Consider the following 19736-nt stretch of genomic DNA (forward strand, 5'->3'; position numbering starts at 1 on the left):
ACGCCTGCTATTGTCTCAATTATGCAGATCCAGCACATAGAATGCATCCTCCATTCAAAATCTTATCTTTAGTGGCATATTAACTCTGTAATTAATTCACTTACATACTTCATTACTTACCGTGTTACCAACTTGACTCTCTTTTCTGCCACTTACAAAAACAATTTAGGCAAAGCACTGGTTTCAAAGGACACATTCAGACTGACAGCACCGCAATGTCGGGCAGTTCCTTTTCCAGCAGCCGCTCATCACACTCCTGCTATGAAGAATAAAAGAAATTACTTTGGCATCAGAATCAACAAAGCAGATGGGAGCTCGGGGAATCTGATTAGGCGCCCCTCTCTGCATTTTGCGCCAAAAAGTTCCCAGACTTGCTTCTGTTCCAAGGGGGGAAGTCCGCTCGTCCCTCTTGTGGGTCCGAGAACTGTGCATCTTTTTCTGAACAAATGGAGGCTCCCCACCTTGACGGAGCACATGATGTTCCAGGCAGTCTGAAAACCCCCCTCCCCCTAAGCTTACATCTTTGAACAAAGACACGACGCTTTGATGCCTTACTGCTTGGCTCCTCATAATGCCAAGCACACAGGCTAGAAAAGCCTCAGTGGCAAGAAGAGCTATTGCAAGCAAACATATGTAGACCAATTCCCACTTCATGCCTTTATTTCTTTCACTAGGAAACATTCTGAAAACTTTTATCACTATGTAAAATATAAAAACTACGCGAGCAGGTAAATGAACTAACATCAACAATTTCATGCTGATTGCAATATTGTACACCAAAGACTGCCGAAAGATGAAGGGGCAATAAGCCCTATATACACAGAGCTAAAATTTTCTCGTAAGCCCATTTCTGATGAGGGCTTTGTCAAATGACTGCAAGACAGTACATACCGACCATCATTGCCCTGCAAGTGAAAACCCTCAATCCCACTTCTGAAATGGGAGAAGGGGTGGAATAGGCTCAAGAAATGGTGAAGCCTCTCCTTTACAAACTAAAGTCGGAAACAGCTTACAAGAAATACTTCATTCTGTTATCTCGCTTCATCGCCCTATATACTGCTTGAACCTGCCATTCATTAGATCACAATTATCTCACTGAAGTCATCATAGTGAGTGTGAATGCATTGAACAGCTTAGAAAATACTCGAACCTGGTCACTGGAATCTACTGCAACAGGCCCAATTCTAACAGATACATACTTTCCTTTCGATGACATACTCAGCTTTACTTCATCCTGCAAAAGACCAAGGGTTTGTCACACATTTGTTTCGAGTAAATGGCCCTCATGATACCCCATAAAAGGCACGCAAGATGCTTTGAAGAACATTCTGACCTCTGGAATGGGACACTGAAGCACAGACTCAACCGCCCCAACCATCGCTTGAACAAAATCATCCCCACCACTCCCAATTGCTGTAAAGTTCACTGTTGTCGGATATGAATTCACCTGTACACAAGACCTGTTTAAAATTTTGAAAAAAATGCAACCAACGGATTCATGCCCCACGTACTGCATGCAGACATGCAGATAAATTTTTTGGCCTACGAAGGGCAATGCCGTAGCATTGCTTGACCTTTTCAGGCCAACTAAAAGTCCAACGAATTTTATCAATTCATGGAGAGAGAACCTATTGGCTGGTTGTAAAAATCCTTACATGCTCATTGAATAGCCTTGCAATCAGTGGCACACTTCGAAATAAGGGAGAGTTTTTATGCCAACAAAAACTAGGGAGGCCTCTGATTTTATCACTTGTTACAAAAGCAAGAAACTACTCTTATTATCAAAGAATAGGACACTTAAATGGGACTGAAGTCTGAACTTCATGAGAAGCCGCTAAAACTGGAAACGTTTAAAAAGCTTCATGCTGGAGATCATCAAGCTCGTCCAGTCTGATTGATATAGAGAGGCCAGAAGAGTTAAGGGGCCAGCTATAGAGACAAACATCAGTTTCGTAGCTGCCAAACGTCCAAAGGGCCCGGTATCTTCAGCACTGAACCAAACAAATTCAATCGGCACCAAAACAAGTTCAAAACAGATATAATCTATTCCAACCAATTTTCAACAAACAGTATTCAAAATCTCAGTTAAAGTTTAAACAAGTGGTTCTTCTCGTTGGTTTTCCATCTCCCATGCTTGTAACTCCATGTTCCCATCTTGCTACTTGTTGTCTAAAAAAAGCACCCAAAACATGATTTTGCGACATGCTATAGAAACCCTAATTTTTCAAAATTGTCGGAATCAAAATCCGTTCATGTCAGTGTGTAGGGCTCGTTGAGAGGATCAACTTTGACTTTTGTTGCATAATCAAATTTTCATTCTTTGCAACATAGAAAAGCGTTAAAAAGCATGTTTTTCGAGCTTATTTAGAGCATAAACAAAGTTTTGTTTCTTCATCTCCTCGTGTTGTCGTTTCTTCTTCATCCACCTCCATAGCTTCCTTGTCTTAGAATCGGTTTTCTTGTCAAAACAGCAAATGATTGAAGCTCTGGTTGTTCACACTTGGACACCCCAAGCAAAAAATCAATATAGAGAGGAGAGAGGAGAGTCGACATGGAATGGCGGAGTTTCGTTTTCAGATGCACTGGCCCCATAGCCTGGCGCCCCTTCCGATATTATTTCTTTATTATTGCTTCACCAAGTTACAACTTTTTTTAAGGTCGAGTTCTCTCCAAGACTCTGCGTCCAAGTGCTCTCTAGAGACTGGCCTGCTGACACTTAAAAACAGTAAAAAGGGATGCCCAAAAGCAGGGCCCCAAACGCTCTCATCCGAAAGCAGTATACCCCAAAATTCTACCCGAAAGGCATCTGCACTCAAAAGCATGCACCAAAACCTCCCAAAAGCAGTCATCGCAATTTGCGGAAATCCGTACAGCCTGCCACGTCAGCATGTAGGCGCAATTTACGGAAGTTCAGCCCAGCCTTCACGCTTTTGAGAAATAAGGTTTAGGCCCCTCGACCAGTGCACCTTAAGTTGGACAGGGTTAGGCTTTTAGAACCCTAACCCCTTTAGGGCCCACAGTCACATCTTCACGTTCTTTTGGGAGTCCTTCAAGTTGATCATGCCATGTCACAAACTTGTGACATGCCCTCCTTTTGAAAAAAATTGTAATCGCCCTCGATTATACCTGCAAAAAAGCGCTCAGTAGACACTGACGCTATGTACTCAGACACCAAACCTAAGGTGCAACGGAAGAGTTTGAGGATTTAGCTCGGATCTAGTACTCCGCACAAACACAAGGTAACTTTACTTCACTTGAAAAGAGAAACTAACCTTAACACAATGAAGGAGAGAGAAAAGAGAGACGACACGATATGTCGGGTCCCAACCACCCTCAAGGGCCCCCTTGCTCTGTTGCCAGAGCAAGTACGTGCTTTAGATTACTTGCACAAAATGCTGATACAATGATGCTAATGCAGTGGATACTTGGTACTTGAGAGGCTAAGTGCTGAATGCTGGAAACGCTAGTTTACTAGGCTGAAATCTGCTATTGATCAGATGAACGGTCTTTGCGATGGAAACGCGGGGAACTGTGTGCTGGATGTTGTGGTACTGCGGTATTGCAAAGAAGAAGGTAGGAATCTGTAACTTGACTGCGACAAGGCTGAAAACTGATGGCGCTAATGGTACCTCCCACTAGAGACTCACAAGGGTGCCAGGCTAGGTCCTAAGCTAGACTGAGACTGACTCTAGACTGTAGCAGAAGCTTGTCCACGTGGCACAACTGTAGTGTGCACGTGACATCCCTCCCTGTTAACGGGAGGCACAACTGCCGAACTTCTTCCTTTTTTATGCTTTCCGTACTTCTGATAATGAATGCTTCCAATGTTTGTGGATGCATAAGCCAATGAAAACTCCTCCAAACTTGTGGATATTTCGGATGTAGGTACTGTTGCGATGTAAACACCGACCAACCGAGTTACTAGGTAGCCTTACTATTGTCGCAGAATACAAGCCTTGATGCTGACTCTGTCGTGCGAGCAAGTACTACCACTCGAATAGCCTTGTCGTGAAAGCATTGCGGGTGAAGATGAAAGGTAAGGGTGCTTGGAGGTATTTCAAAGGGTTGCTTGTCAATAGAATTGGATGCACGCAACATGCGAATGCGAATGCAGAAGAGGGTTAGGGATAATTACTCCAACTCCTTTCATATCCCCATAGGAGGCAAGTAGATCTTGGTACTCAAGATCTGGATTTTCGTGGACCCGATGTCGATCTTCGTTCGAAGACATAGCGATGAAGACGGCAGCACACCCAATGCGCGATGGACTAAGGGTGGGGGTGGCTAATAAGTCCGGGATCGGGACACGAAGCTTCTTTGAGGAAAAAAAACTGAGAGAGGTTCTTTGGGTTCTTGTTTCTTCCCTTGAGTTCGTGAAGCCGAAGCACGCACAAAGCTCTGATACCAATGTGTCAAGTGTAGCGGAAGAGTTTGAGAATTTAGCTCTCTGCACAAACACAAGACTACTTTACTTCACTTGAAAAGAGAAACTGAACTGAACATAATGAAGAGAGAGATAAAGAGAGAAGAGAGACGACACAGCATGTTGGATCCCAACCACCCTCAAGGGCCCCCTTGCTCTGTTGCCAAAGAAAGTACTTGCACAAATGTTGTTACAATGAACCTAAATGTTGAGATGCTAATGGGTACGTTACGTGGATGCTTGGTACTGCCAAGATATTAATGGGTACTGCTGTAGATGTTGAGGGGTACTGCGGTGGATACTTGGCTAAGCACTAAATGCTGAAAATGCTAATGATGTTAAGGCTGGGATCTGCAATATGATGGCGATAAGGGCTGAAATCTGATGATGCCGAAACTGATGCTGATGCTAAAAACACTCCTGATACTGCAGGCTGAAAACGCTGATTTGAAGTGTAGAATCTGTTGGCCGAAAGGGCTGAAATTGCTGTAGTTCATGGGCTGCTGATAACGCTGGAGTGCTGAAGGAAAAACGCTGAATTGGATGCTGAAGATACTTGTACTGCGGGTGCTGCTTGTGCTGGTACTGCTTCTTGCTTATGGAGGTGACCCTCCACGTCCTTTAAGTAGCTAAACAAAGCTGGGTCGGGCAGCCACTAATCCAGCCCCACGACCTTGACAAGAATGGGCTAAAAAATCACTTATTATTAAGTCCCAGTAATAAGAGGAGTTCGTATGCCAGGTGGTACTTCCTTCTCCGGCACAAGAAAGTACGAGAGCTTCCAGCCGGCAACCTTCCCAGGAGTTTGTTCCAATCGAGGGAGTCTACATGAATATGGTGCAACCATCTGACCCTTATCCAATGCAACCGCCTTTGCCCCCACCTCCCCCACCACCACCGCCACCAAGCTACAATGGTTGGAGCCCATATGGATACCCTTATTATCCGTACCCGGGAAACGCGTCTAACCAACCGAAAGATTTCAAGGATGGCGGCACGACAATCAAAATTTTTCACTTTTTCCTGGGTGAAAGATCGGAAGAAAGCATTGAAGTTTCTACAGCAATTCAACAACATCTATGCTTTGGGGAACTATACAAAATTTCTCGAGCAGCAGGATTTCTTAAAGATAATACGATGCAATGGTGGAGTAGAATTGCGACACAAACGCATGCTCCAAGGACTTGGCAAGCTTTCAAGACAATCTTTGCACGTAGTTATATGACTTCTCTCTTTGAAGTCCGGATTTTGGCATAGTAGGGCAACTTGAAAATGCTTGCCACAGAAACTATGGACGACTATAACCAAAGGTTTCTCAACCTGTACCTTCTGGTGTTCTTTAAGTTCATTCCCTTGGAGGCCCAATGCAAGCGATACACCATTGGACTACCATCACCATTGTAGGAACATTGTCTCTCCAAGCAAGTCTCCACCATGCAAGAGCTTATGGACCATGTCGCGGTCGGCTACAAACTATAACCAAAGGTTTCTCAATGTGTACCTTCTGGTGTCCTTCTTTAAGTTCGTTCCCTTGGAGGCCCAATGCGAGCCATACACCATTGGACTACCATCACCATTGTAGGAACATTGTCTCTCCAAGCAAGTCTCCACCATGCAAGAGCTTATGGACCATGCCGTGGTCGGCTACAAACTGATGAAGGAAAAGCTAGAGTTTACCACAAAAGAACCTCCGACCACTAACCACAACTCTCGGCAACAACGAACAAATTCTCGAAAGTCTCGTGAAAGTCAACCGCAAAGGCCTCGTTTGACGCCTCAACAACGAGACACCTTATCACAAGAAGGCCGATGCTTTGGATGCTTTCAAACAGGGCATAACCATTCTAGTTGTCCCCATCGCACTGATAGACCAGCGGAGCCGACGCCCGCACCGACAGTCAACAGAACCCTAGCGCCACCTCCAACTAAGAGAGCTAGACCTGCTATTGGACTAGTCCCTGATATTTATGGCATACGCCTTGAGAGTACAAATGAATTGTGTCGAGAACATGGCAAAGTCAACGGTTTTAATGCCCTTATTTTCTTTGACCTTGGAGCTGTAGTGAACTTCATCCATCTAGGATTTTTGAAGCAGATGCACTTGATTATGATGCACAGGGTGGAGAAATTGAAGCAGAGCTAGCCCAGGAGCAAACTCAAAAAAGTGGTACCACTCATTGGTGCTCTTCCAGTGACTATCCAAGATTATCATGGAAAAGCCGATTTCCATATTGTGAAGTTGGAAAATTTGCGACGTTTTCTTGGGCATGCCTTGGCACGACAAGAATGATGCGACTCTCCACATTCGGAACAGAATCATTATCCTCATGCAAAAGGACAAGTCAATCATCCTCAAAGTTCGGCTGTCCGAACAAAAACCTGAATGAATTTTCTAGTTGTTTTGTTATTTAGATACTTTTGAACTCTATTTGAGCAAGTATTGTTTGAAATTTGTTTGAAAATGATGGTATCTGTTTTAAACCTGTCTTCGTGCTGATTTGAACTGTTTGACTCTGGTTAATACTGGTTTCAATGATTGGTGATTTTACTCCCAGAAGGAGTAGTGAGAAATGTTGGTTTGGTTTTGTTTAAACCTCAGAACGACGCAGACGGGATGTCTAGGGAGCATTTTGTTGTATGCTGGGAAACCTTCGAACAACGCAGATTGGATGTCTGGAGAGCGTCTGGTTGTATGCTTGAACCTCCAAACGACGCACGCTGCAGTCTTGGGTGGGGGGGTGTTTGGTTGTGAAAGGCCTCTATATCTCCTCGCCCGGACCTTTTTAGGTTATGCGGGAGGAGTGATGAGGGTGCCGTTGAACAGCTCATGGACCGGACCTAGATGGTTATTTACGGGGGGAGTGTTCATCGGCGGCTTTATGTTTCTATGTCTTGTAACATACATATATGAGCATTTGACGAACGCTACAGTCTGGAGGGGCGTTTGGTTGTGAAAGGCCTCTATATCTCCCGGCCCGGACCTTTTTAGGTTATGCGGGAGGAGTGATGAGAGAGTCGTTGAACAGCTCATGGACCGGACCTGGATGGTCATTTACGGGGGGAGTGTTCATCGGCTTCTATGTCTTGTAACATGCATATGTGAGCATTTGTGTTGCATCATGATGTGACAACCACTAAATATTCCTTATTGGATGAGATACTTTTGGGAAGTCAACGACCCAGGATATCAAGAGTTCCAATCTAGAATGAGACTCCTTATTGGATAAGATACTTCTGGGAAACCAACGACCCAGGATATCAAGAGTTCCAATCTAAAATGAAACTCCTTATTGGATGAGATTCTTCTGGGAAGCCAACGACCCAAGAAATCAAGACCTCCGATTTGGATTGATAAAACTGATTGTCCCTCGGAATGTCCCTCGGAAATTTTTGAGCTAACTTGAGTTGTTTTGCAGATATGCTGTGATCGCGGACGATTACTTTCTTTCAAGAAGGGGGGGATGTCTTTGAGGCACTGCTTCTGGGTTTGTCCTTATGCACAGTCACAATGTGGATGGCAGTTTGTTGTTTGTTGACTGAAGTGAGGGTCACACACCTTTTTTCAAGGCTTGCCAACACATCTGATTTTCCTACTTACTCCCTTGAGTTATAGACCGAACACTCTACAGATGATCCCAAATGCAAGTCACTGGTTGGATTTCAGCCAACGAGAGAGAATTTTCACAGCGATATGCCATAGTTGAAGGGAATGGCCATTTTATGGTCTCCGTTCCCCGTTCCCATTCCAACTTCCCGTTCCAAATCCCCATTCCGTGTATCAAACATGAGTATCCATAACAGGAAGTGGCATTTCATGCCCGTTGCTATTCCCCGTTCCCAGTTCCAAGTAACTACGTGATATGCAGCATCACGCTTTGGACCATGTAGAAGGCTAAATGTGCCCACATTCTCGGCTCACATTCTCCCCTATGTCCACCATTTTGACAGCCATTTGGACAAAGCTATTGCATACTCTTTGCAATCAGTGGGATTCTTCAGCCGGCTCCCACGAGGCAACGGAGCAGCATCGATGCGTCTTTCTTCACACATGGGCACAGTCGTCAATTCTTTTCCATCGGGATCAAGGTCACAACACAAGGCATTATGCACCCCCATAGTGGTTCATTTTACATTCATTGTACAGACCACCTTGATGTTTACATGGCCTACACATTGTCACTTCTCTTTTGTACTTCCTCTGGGTGATGGGCCATTGAGCATCTCTCGAGGTCTTTTAAGTACATAGAATACAGCCCCTTTTCTAGAGAGAGAAAGAGAGAGAGAGAGAGAGAGAGAGAGAGAGAGAGAGAAACCAACACACTCGACAATGAATTCGATGATCAATACAATGGGGGCTGGTGATTCTTATATACCCCACAACGAAATAGCCCAACCCGAGAGCCATACCCCCTCCCCCCCTTTGTGCTTCTTTCCATGTCTAGATGTTCCTCTCTCATTACACTCAATTACATCTTGCACCAATGGACATTTCCAAACAAAGCCCTTGGCAGTGTCGGTCGCAACAGCCAAAAACCCTGTGAATTCTTGTTCATTCAAGAATCAAAACACTTCCAGAACTCTCTCTGAAGTATCCAACAACGGTTCTGCAATACTTCTTGACAGGAGATTCCTTTCAGCTGATAGTTGACTTCCGATGCAGCTCCTGATTGTAATGGTCTGAACTTAAGTCTCATACCCACCATTTTCGCAGGTATATGCTGCCAAATAATGAAAAGTTCCCCATCTCAACACATCACCAGGTTTACTGTTGCTCACGCTATTTTTATGAATGACAAATCTGCCAACTAGCTATGACTATAACCAGCCCATCAGTCATCTAGGAGAAAAAGAACCTTGATTGTCGATAACAATATCAATGGTTTTGTATACTGACTGAACATGATACTGACTTCCTTCCGTCCTGCCAAATCTCTTCTTAACTTCTTCATCCGACTTATCCAATGTTACCACTTCTTGGCAATGTTAACCTCTGCTCTTGGATGAATAGCAAAGCTAAAACCTTCTTGAAAAAGTTGTTTCAGCTCTTTCTCAGTGCTTTTTTCCTTCTAACATCTTCACTAAGCTGGTGCACACAATCTGAGAACAAACAGTACCTTTTCATTGAGCACCTTCCACTCCTCATCAGATGTTCCAGAGACTGTACCTCCCAGCACAATATTTGTCGTCTGTGCAATCCTTCCTTCAGATTTAGCAGCCTCTGAAAAAACAAGGCAGTAAAGAGACTAGTTTAGCACTTGAATGCAAACAGGCATAGCCTTAATAATCACCACAGCCATAACATCATTCTTTACATCTAGAACGAGCGCAGAGAGTCAGCATGTTTCATGCCAAAAGAACAACTGAAATGACGCACAGAAATGCCAAGTCCATGAGTTAGTCTCCAATGGAGTGTTACAAGGTGCCATCAGCATTCATGCATGCTTCTTTGCACCTGTGGCATAAGCAATGTGCTCGTGATGCAGTGCAGGTTTTGCCCATTTTCCAGTGCGTTTATCATCTTCACAATGGCTCACCGGATAGGACTTCAAGAACTGTATCTTGGGGAGGCTTGGAGCTTGAACTTGCACAGCAAGTGAAGACGGGAGCTCTCTGCGGACTATTGCGCAAGGCACGCATTTGTATCTTCAATCCCCTGTGTGAGTAGGCATCTCTGAGTACATGCCAGGAATGGCAAGCTTCCCCCGTACGCACCCGAAATCCAAAACCTACCCCCAGAAGATTAGAACAGACTAGCACGCCCATTGAGCCACTACCGCTTGAGAACCCACAGTAGGCAGCCCACTGCAAGCTCTGCGCTCTATTCACTCTGAAGCTTCGACCATTTACGGCAACCAGCTCAAGGTCTCAATTGCGTGTTCTAAGCGCAGACGAGAAGAGAGCACCAATTTTCAGCGTTGGTAAAGGTCCGGGGAAAATTAACGATACCTGGTAATTCGAGATCTTTACCGTCCATCTAATCTACATTTTAATTTCAATTGAAATCCAAGGAATCTAAAATTCCTCCGGCAAAACAACACTAGGCATGATGTGCCTCTATGAGGTTCCCCAAAGTGCATTTTTTGTATGAAGTTCCCAAAGTGCATTTTTTATGAGCAGCTCAAAAAACTTGGGCTTGTGAAAAATTACACTTTTATCTCCATATCTTTTGTGGGAGATTGTAACTAAACTGTCAAGGTCGTGTGCAGAAGATATAAGCACTCAGTCCATTGTTGCTTCTCTTGCAGAATCGGATGTTGCAACCGTTGGATGCATGCCACATCAGTTGGCGGAATATTGTTCAATATTTTGCAAATGACTGCATGGCACGTCAGAAGTGATCGACACGTTAGCATACGGAATGCAGTCTCCGCAGATGAATCATTATTGTATTCAAGCTCTGCGGCCTACGCAATCTCTGCAAGTAAACCACTGCATCAAGACACCCCCCCCCCCCCCCCCAAAGCAACCTTGACGACCGAGATGACCATTCCCATAATATTGACTCCCACCATGACTCCCGACCTCCCCTGGTCACCATGTGGTCGCATCAATATTATGGAGAATGGTCATTAAATGCATCAAACAGAACGCAATTCTTTCGATTTGCAAATGTTTATTTCACAAGTTAAAACCAAAATCCGATAGGTGCATTGTAATTGTTTACAGGTTTTGTGAGAACACTCACGAGAAAGTCTTTTATCCGAGTCCGTCAATCTCCTTCTCCTTAAGATGCAAACCTACAATGAAGTGTCTGCCTCAATGTGTTAATTTGATATGTTTAAATGCCTCAACAATCCAAAACTAGGGCGTAACATTTGCTTCATGTTACGGCCTTCAAAGCATCTTACTTAGCAAGTTATAATGTTTTCCAAATTAAAGGAAAAAACACACATAAAAAATAGTAAAAACTTGAAATTTACCAACCTTGTGACCCGTTTAGTGCTAATTTTCTCAAAGTCCAAAAGGAAATGCTCACTAGAGAGTGAATTTCAACCTAATTTGGTAGTCCTTGCTTGAATCTGCTCATAGCTATGGATTTTCATACACTTAGAGCGGTCCTATGTACTATGTAAGCTCATTAGCTTGGTTCATGCCACCGACACCTAGTGAAAGACCATTCATATACACTTACAAAGTCCCCTCAAGTCCCTATATTGATAGCATATATCAAGTCCATATGTTGATAGCATATCTCAAACTTTGGAAGCTACTATGCCATATGCATAAATTTGAAGCCTTGCTTCACATAATGATAGCTCATCAATGAACATAATGATAGCTCACTAATGAACCTTGGTCAAGTATCTAGGCTTGGAGCCTTTTGATGCTTCTTTAGACACGCATGACATGCATGATAAAAATAGCAAGGCTCAAGCCATGCGAAGCACAATGTATGCAAACTTGGCTTGAATTGGTTCTTACAAAACTCATAATTGCAAAGAAAAGGCATAAATTGTAATGTACCTTGTACGCAAGATAACAAGAACCTTGTCTTCTATTTATGTTCTATTGTTGAGCCTTGCTTGGCTAACAAATTATCACATTGGAGTCTAATAGAGCCTTGCTTCACTGTAACAACTGATAATTGTACAATTTGAACAAATAAAAAATGAAATGTAAAGAATTATGCAACCATGTTAACAACATTTTGTGTATACTCCCTCATTTATTTCAACCGACAACCATCCCAAAAAGATTAGATTCTTAATCAAATCCAACGACTCGTTAGTGCTTTGGCCAGCTTTGTCGAAGCATGTCAATACTACCATGTCAAGTGACCTATATAATAACTCAAAAAATGCCTTGATAGACCATTAGCATCACAAAACAAACTTAATTGCCATTAGCATCACTAAGCTTGATTGATGCGGCATGCAAATTTATCTCAAGAATTTTACTACAATGATTTATATCATCAAAGCCTTGTTGTGCTTCAACTTTTGAGACTTCCACAAAATATAATAAAATGCAGAATGTAAAAATCTACATTTAACTTACTTAGTGGCTCAAAAAATCCTTGATTGCATCAAATCTTGCTTTGACATCGCAATCCTATCCAAGAAGGAGTGCTTCCTATCCAAGAAGCACTCCTTGCTCAAATTTTTGCTTCTTAAGTACCTTCTTTTCTTGCAGGGAGCCTGTCATAATAATCAATATCTAATTCTCCTAAATGATTTTCTCATATTAAACTGATCATTTAATGTGGGAAAGTGCTAGGGGAGAAAAAGCTAGAATATTGGTTAAGCTAGCAGACCGGCCACAGTAGGGATCCAAAGGAGGGAAAATAGGGATCCAAAGGGGGGGCCATCTGCAAAAGAGCCATGTGCAACAATGGGCTAAAAAGACCCTAAGGTTCAACCCATAAAGACTTCCAAAATGCTAAGGTTCCAAAATTCAAAGGTAGTGTCCAAAGGTCAACCCTAGGGAAAATTGGATGCTTTGTGTGTGCCCTAAAAGTCTTTGCACATCCCTACATGGGAGGGGGCAAGCCCTTCTTCTAGGGGATGAGAAAGAAAGCCACACACACACACACACAAGCCCCTTTACACAAAGGGAATTAGGGACACATGTCAGCTCCCTAGCCCAGATGCCCACAAGGTGTGCCCAATTCCTATTGGATGACCCTTGAAGTGGACCAATGAGAATTAAGCTAGAGTAAATCTAGTTTAATTAATTTAAAAACATTTAATAAAAGAAACCAATGAGAATTAAGTCTCCTAGAAGACTATTGGGCAGTCTCCCAAGGGGTCCAATGAGCATTCAGGAGCCCCATGGCTTGCCTGATTCCTATTGGCCAGGAGGCAAAGGGATCCAATGAGAGTTTAGTTTAATTATTTAATTACCTAAAGCTCTCACAAAAGGGGAAAGGGGGACACATGTCAGAAGGCTATCACTTATGCTGCTTAATTGTGATTGGCTTGACTTTGGGGAGGGCCAATGAGGCTGCAGGAAGAGGAAATAGCAAGGGGGCTTGCCCAAGGGAGAGAGGGGGCTGATTTTGGCAAGGCATTATCACACACACACACTCACACACAGGCTATGTGTGAAGCAAAGAAGACTATCTCTTCCCAAGCTTTAATGGAGAGCTCATCACCTACTCCAAGCTTGTGAGATAGAAGCCTACATCAACACTCTCTTGGCATGTGGATGCAAATCCAACCAAGATCCAAGCTTCAATGCATGCTCATCTCCTCTACCAAGCTAATTACTAAGCTAAGCTATGCTAATATGAGTGATTATGTGAGGAGATGTACATCTTTCTCGTAAGATACTCCTTCTTCCTCTCAATCTACTCTCATACCCTGCTAGCTCTCACCATCTTCGAAGGTGTGTGAGGTCTTGGGTCTGAGAACGGGGATGGTTAAAGTTGTGTTTGTTAAGTGTTTTGCTTAGTGCATGAAGCTTTCATCTTCATTGCACTAGTTAGTCTTGAAGGAACACAAAGAATTGTATTGTACAATGTCTCTCTTGATGGGAGAAACCATAATACAAAGCCTTTTGGAGGGGGGACCGGCTCCATGCAAATCCGGTCCTCAACTGTTGTCATTAGCTTAATTTCTCTCTCTTTTGAAAGTATTGTCGATGCTATCTAACTAGGTGTTATGCTTTTTGTTGCTCTCTCCACCCAAGCACTCTTGTAATTCTCATTAGGAATCTATTCTAATGAAATGCCCACTATGTTCATGCTAATTACCGCTACACATAAGTTATTAGGCCATTAAATGTTACAGAGCCCCACACCAAAATTTTCTTCCCATATCAAGCCTTAGAACCATGTGCTTTTGCATAGTTTGGCATTACCTCTCCTTGAATTCGGTCTGGGTATTGATTGTTGAATCTCTTGACCCTTCGACCACACAATATAGTATTGGTGAAAAAAAGCTTTCATGCACGCAAAAAGGTGAAATTTTAAGGTTTGCATGCATGTCAAAGCTTCCATGCGTAGCCTTGCATCACGTCTTTGATGTGAGTGCATAGAATTCTCTAAGAACTCGCTCTTTACTAGAATTCCCAAGCTTGAGCCCTTGCCAAGACCAAAACTTTGTGCCAAAGTATGAAGGTCCATTGATTTGGCCAAAACTCGGATAGCTTGACAATTTGTGTTGCCAAACCGTAGGCTAGTTTGAAAATTGGGAATGTTGAAAGTGGCCACCTAGCCTTGCCATGATGGTCAAAAATAGCACCTTGATTGTTCTGATGGTCTTGAGGAGGTTGGGGGGAGGGGGGTGGGGGATCCACCCTTGACCACCCAAAGGCCCACAAATTTAAAGCTTTGGCAGATTCAAGTATGAACTCAAGGCCACAATACATAGTGATGACAAGAGTGAAGCGAAGTGCAAAGAAAGAGAGAGAATTGCAAAGCAAAGCTTGTCAATTGTCTTTCCCTAATAAGTAAAAAATACATCATCACTCAGATCGTGAAGAATAAAATACAAGGCTTCAAAAAGATGGACAACCATTACTCATAGAAAGCATTACATCATTAATTCTCAGATTTTGGACATAAAAAACAAAGCTTCACAAATGAAGGGCATCCATTATTCATAGAAAGAATTACATCATCATTGCTCAGATCTTGGACAACAAAAATAAAGCTTTAAAAAAACAAGACATTCGTTATTCATAGAAAGCATTACATTTAGTATTACTTGTAGGGCATAAGGTCTATGGGTTATATGTTGCATCTAAGGTCATTTTCTTGAAAAATTGAGTGTTGTAATAGTACTACCCTCTAGGAAATATATTACTCACCACGCATGCCAGCTGCTCTTTGAGTATTCCCTCATCCTTCATTGTGATTATTCTTCGTGATTATCCTTACTATCTTCCAACAGGAGATAGCAAATTCCCCTCTTCATTCAAATGAAACAACCTACACATGTTGAGCTTGTGTGGATTCAATAAAGGCCATACATTTCTATTGTTATCTTGACCACATGCTTGAACCATTGCTTTCCATATGCTCCTTTGTCTCATTGGTGATAGCCTCCAAGGTATCCCAAGAAAACTTGATGAATGTTTCAAGTTATTTATACATTGTGTGGAGAAAGTATTGTTCAATGCCAGCTATTTTGTGTAGCCTCATAAAAATTGTGAATACAATGCCATTTTATAGGACGACTTCTCCATGTGTAGTAGCTATCTTAGGATTGCTGTTGAGAAATTGGACAGTATGTTGGGTCGATCGTGAGATGCTGAGGGAAGTTCTATATGTGGTTTCATCTTGTGACGTCTTCTCAAACCACTTCTTTTGCCAAAGCGGTTGATTTTCTAGAATTGCAAGCACTCGATCAGCTGTGATGGCCACATCTGCATGATCACCTTTTTTATTTGGATCGAGAATTGGCAAGAGCTTCTTCTTCCATAGAAATGTTTCTCACTTCATTATGGTAGTGAAACCATTTCGTGGCTGAAGTTTTTGACCACTTCATTTGGCTTGATTATGAGCAAAGTTGTAGATTCTAGTACTTTGAGCTCGTACAACATGAAGCCTTTGTGAGAGGGGTCTCGAATGTTTGCAATCTGTTTCCTTAGCTCTTCTCGAGCATCTATCAGCTTTGTTATTTCTTCAAATTATGGTAGACCACCACCAATGTGGGCAGATCTACTCTTTCAGCCTCTATGGCTGGTATTGGTACTTGCTGAGCAGTTACTAAAGATTTAGCCTTGTTGGAAATGATTTCCCAATCTTTACTTTGTAGCTCATGTGCATGTTGTTCAACCTGGGTGGTAAAATCGGCTTGATCCTTGGCCAGATGTTCTTTTAGCTCTTTGATTTCTTGGTGCTTTTGATTTTGAATGGCCATATGGCCGGCTGTCATTACTTGTCTATCATGTTGTTGGTAGTCAAACCAGAAGGGCGCCCTTCAAGTTGACCTCTTCATTTTAAGCGAGTCTTTGATTTTATTCAGATCACCTTGAGTATGTCTATGCTACATCCGAGTTGTAGAATTTATGAATGGGTTTGAGACTTGTAAAGTTGGCCACTAACCAAGTGAGCCCTAGGTATAAAAATCATTTTGTAAAGTGGGAAAGGGACACTTATCATTATCGAATTTTAGAGTTCTGAAGTGTACGATTGAGAGCGGATACTCTCATGCACCTTGTAATGCTCATCTCTTGAGCTTTGGTAATCACATTTTGAATCCAAAACTTTCAATGTGTTCCTTGTATGTTGCTCTTTCATTCAAGTATAGTCATTGTCGATTCTATTATGGTTTACAACTATGCATTGATAGCCGATTTTCAAAAATCAAGAAAGAAAAAGAAAAAGGTTTATCTTTCCTCTGCCCGAAGCACGACAACAGCATCGGAAGGGGCTCGACAAAGCCCCGGTCAGTCGGTGAGCCACAAATTCTCTCTCTCTTTTTCCTGCCCCCGCCATGGCCCATGCGGCCTAGCTCTAGCAGCACCCCTGGCCACGGCCCGTCACTATCCATCATTAGCCCCGGCTTTCGGAGCCGCGGTTGCAAGAACCAACCCTAATCGGGGAGAAGCACAATACGAGAAAACAATGAAAAAAACCGTTTTTCACAATCACCGGCGAGCCACCACCAATTTGGCCACACCTCTCTCCATTATCATCAGAGGACAAAAGTCTCTCTCTCTCTCCTGCTCGGCTCCGCCAATCCACCATCTCTCTCTTATCTCTGCTCATGTGTCACCCAGCCCAAAGGACGCATAAAAACAAACCGCCACTGGCATTCCCTCACTAGCGGGCCGCCGTGCTTTTCTCTCTCTCTCTTTCATTATTTTCCAATCTATCTCTCTCTCTCTCTCTCTCTCTCTCTCTCTCTCTCTCTCTCTCTCTCTCTCTCTCTCTCTCTCTCTCTCTCTTATTCACACCACACACACACACACACACCTCCTCACACACCCCTCCCCTGGATCGCTCACCATCCTGCCCTCTCTCTCTTGCAGGCCCGTGCAGGCGCCGCCATCACAGAGCCGCTCTCTCTCTCTCTCTCTCTCTCTCCCTCTCTCTCTCTCTCTCTCTCTCTCTCTCTCTCTCTAAATACACACACACCCCCTTACACACACATACACACACACACACGCACTCTCCCCTTCCCTCGCCCAACACACGCTCCCTCCCTCTCTCATTCTCGTTTTCTCTCTCTCTATTTCCCTACGTAGAGCACCATTTTATATATATATATATATATATATATTATGCTATTGTTCACACACACACACACACACACACTCTTGCCGATGAACACACACACTTACACACACTCACACAACCCCACATACACACACGTATATTCGAAAAAACACATGCACGCCATACACACACATCACAGAAAAAGAAAACCGAAGAATCGACGTCATCAACAAAAAGAAGAAGAGGCCAAGTTGCACGCCGCCGACACCGAAACAAGAAAAGACACCGAAGGCATGCCCCGACCAGCCCCGAAATTGACGAACGCGCTATATCGACGCACCAGCTAAGGCCACCGTTCATCGGCATCTCATCCACGACGCCCTCTTTAGTGAAATCTGTAGGTTGTCATCATTTTTTCCCAGTTTTAAACCAAATCTTGTTAAAGTCCCAATTTGTAAATTATCACCTCTCTCTAGGTGATGGCCACAATGGCCCACCTAGTTTTCATTTTTTAAATTCCCCAAGACAAAGTAGGGGTCAACCATCCAGGACCCATCGCCCTGCTTTGTCTCCCCTGATTAGGGCCCTAAATCGGATTAGATTACCCTAATCTAAAGCAGCCAGCACCTATAAAAAGGCACTGAGAGGTCACTATCGGGGGGGTCAGCACTTGGTAGCATTTTGGTGGGAGGGATTGTCAACACTTGCATCAACAGAGAGGGGATCTAGTGTAGCATTTTGGGAATTAGCACTATGTGAAGAAGCCATGTCTACACCTTGACTCCAATGGTCGCCACACACACACGCTAGCAGAAATCTCCGTGTCTGTGAGTCACCTCTAGAGAGCGCACTATTAGGCTCACTGTCTCTCTCTCTATCTCTCTATCACCATGGTTTCCACCTTGCTGGAAATAAGGTTGCTGTAAATATTGCATGAAAATAGTTTTCCCTCACACCCCAAGGGTTTTCATCACTTGTGTCATTCTCTCTCTCTCTCTCTCTCTCTCTCTCTCTCTCTCTCTCTCTCTCTCTCTCTCTAGGTGTGTAGAGTTTGTGTTATTTCCAATCACTGTTGTCCGTGTCCTGGCCGCTCAAAGCTAGGTGGTGCCCCTTGTTCGCTTCACTGTGGCCGGCTCGGCGTGCATCGGCTCCTAGCATTTTGAGGCCGTCGGGGTCCGTGTCGCGCTTTGCGCCGGTCATTTGGTGTCCCCACGGAGGAGGGTTTTTCGGAAACCTCCAGTTTACAATGCTGAAGACAACGCACATCATCAACCATGGACGAATGGCTGAAAGAATCCTCTAGCTGGAGAACGGAGGAGGAAGAGACTGGAGAAGCACTGACCGCCTTCATCGAAGTGCTGGTCCCATAATACACCGTCGTAAACATCCAAGAGGTAAATTCCCCATCTCGTGTTGCTTGTTCTAACCGCAAATTGAGAGCATCAGGTAGGAAGGCTATGAAGTGCCATTAGTGCTGTCAATCAAAGCATTCTGTCAATGAGTGCCGACCGAGGAGGTGAAGAAAGAATGGGGAGTTTTGCTTTTGAGAATCGCAGCACTCTCATGACAGTCGTATTTTTTGTAGCACCAAGTGTTTTCTCTCTAATGGTCCGAGAGGAGTCGTCAACTACATCAACCACAAAGTCTAAGCCAGAAAGCCTAAATCATTTGGTGGAGGCAAGTGGGCCTACACTCTCTCTAGGCCTAGAGAGTTCAAATGAAGTTCGACCACCCAAGCGCCGCCGTCGCATGCAGAATGGAAAGCCGATTGAGGTAGACTCTTCTCACCCAGTCTGTTTTGAACCTAATGTGGAGGATCGTGTGGACTTCTATAAGAGGTAGAGGCATGTGGTGAAGGTGTCACCTGGTCAACACCTGAGGTACGCAACCCTAGTGGTCAAATCCTTGCCCTACACCCGACATGGATAATAACAATAGGCCAGAAGTCTTTCTTTTCGTTTCTTGCAACATATGCATGTAAATGTATATACTGATAGGAAGATATTCTACCAGCAAAAGTTTCTTTCCCTATTCGGAGCAGAAATGCTTGATGAAATCTTGAGATCTCCACGTCCCATCATCTTACCCCTCCTGGATTACTACCACTCTTTTGATGTAAGCATCTTTATTCTGTTTTAGCTTTGCAATCCATTTTTATCATGTTTTAAATCTATCCACCCAACCCTGTAAAAAGCCGCTATGAGC

The 19736-nt window shown here is 43.6% G+C and overlaps 1 protein-coding gene across 1 annotated transcript; it reads right to left on the reverse strand.

Moving 5' to 3' along the window:
* Positions 1-729: 729 nt before the first annotated feature.
* On the reverse strand, positions 730-10333 carry LOC147453981 (phosphoribosylformylglycinamidine synthase). The gene is made up of 5 exons (XM_086516010.1): positions 9958-10333; positions 9538-9641; positions 1334-1447; positions 1151-1234; positions 730-1066 (listed from the first exon to the last, which is right to left on the reverse strand). The coding sequence occupies exons 1-5, from the start codon at positions 10184-10186 to the stop codon at positions 1010-1012; spliced, it is 588 nt and encodes a 195-aa protein (XP_086372136.1). The 5' UTR covers positions 10187-10333; the 3' UTR covers positions 730-1009.
* Positions 10334-19736: the final 9403 nt, after the last annotated feature.

Source organism: Adiantum capillus-veneris, chromosome 7 (genome assembly GCF_014529385.1).
Source record: "Adiantum capillus-veneris isolate H3 chromosome 7, ASM1452938v2, whole genome shotgun sequence".
NCBI lineage: Eukaryota > Viridiplantae > Streptophyta > Polypodiopsida > Polypodiales > Pteridaceae > Adiantum > Adiantum capillus-veneris.

What these genes read in the sequence shown, in the direction of transcription:
- LOC147453981 (XM_086516010.1), bottom strand. Translation starts at nt 10,186, where the DNA reads ATGGGCGTGCTAGTCTGTTCTAATCTTCTGGGGGTAGGTTTTGGATTT. An exon ending in AGTTCTTGAAGTCCTATCCG is followed by an intron (nt 9,642 to 9,957) that starts GTGAGCCATTGT and finishes TTGTTTTTTCAG; the next exon opens with AGGCTGCTAAATCTGAAGGA. An exon ending in GGAAGGTGCTCAATGAAAAG is followed by an intron (nt 1,448 to 9,537) that starts GTACTGTTTGTT and finishes TCTTGTGTACAG; the next exon opens with GTGAATTCATATCCGACAAC.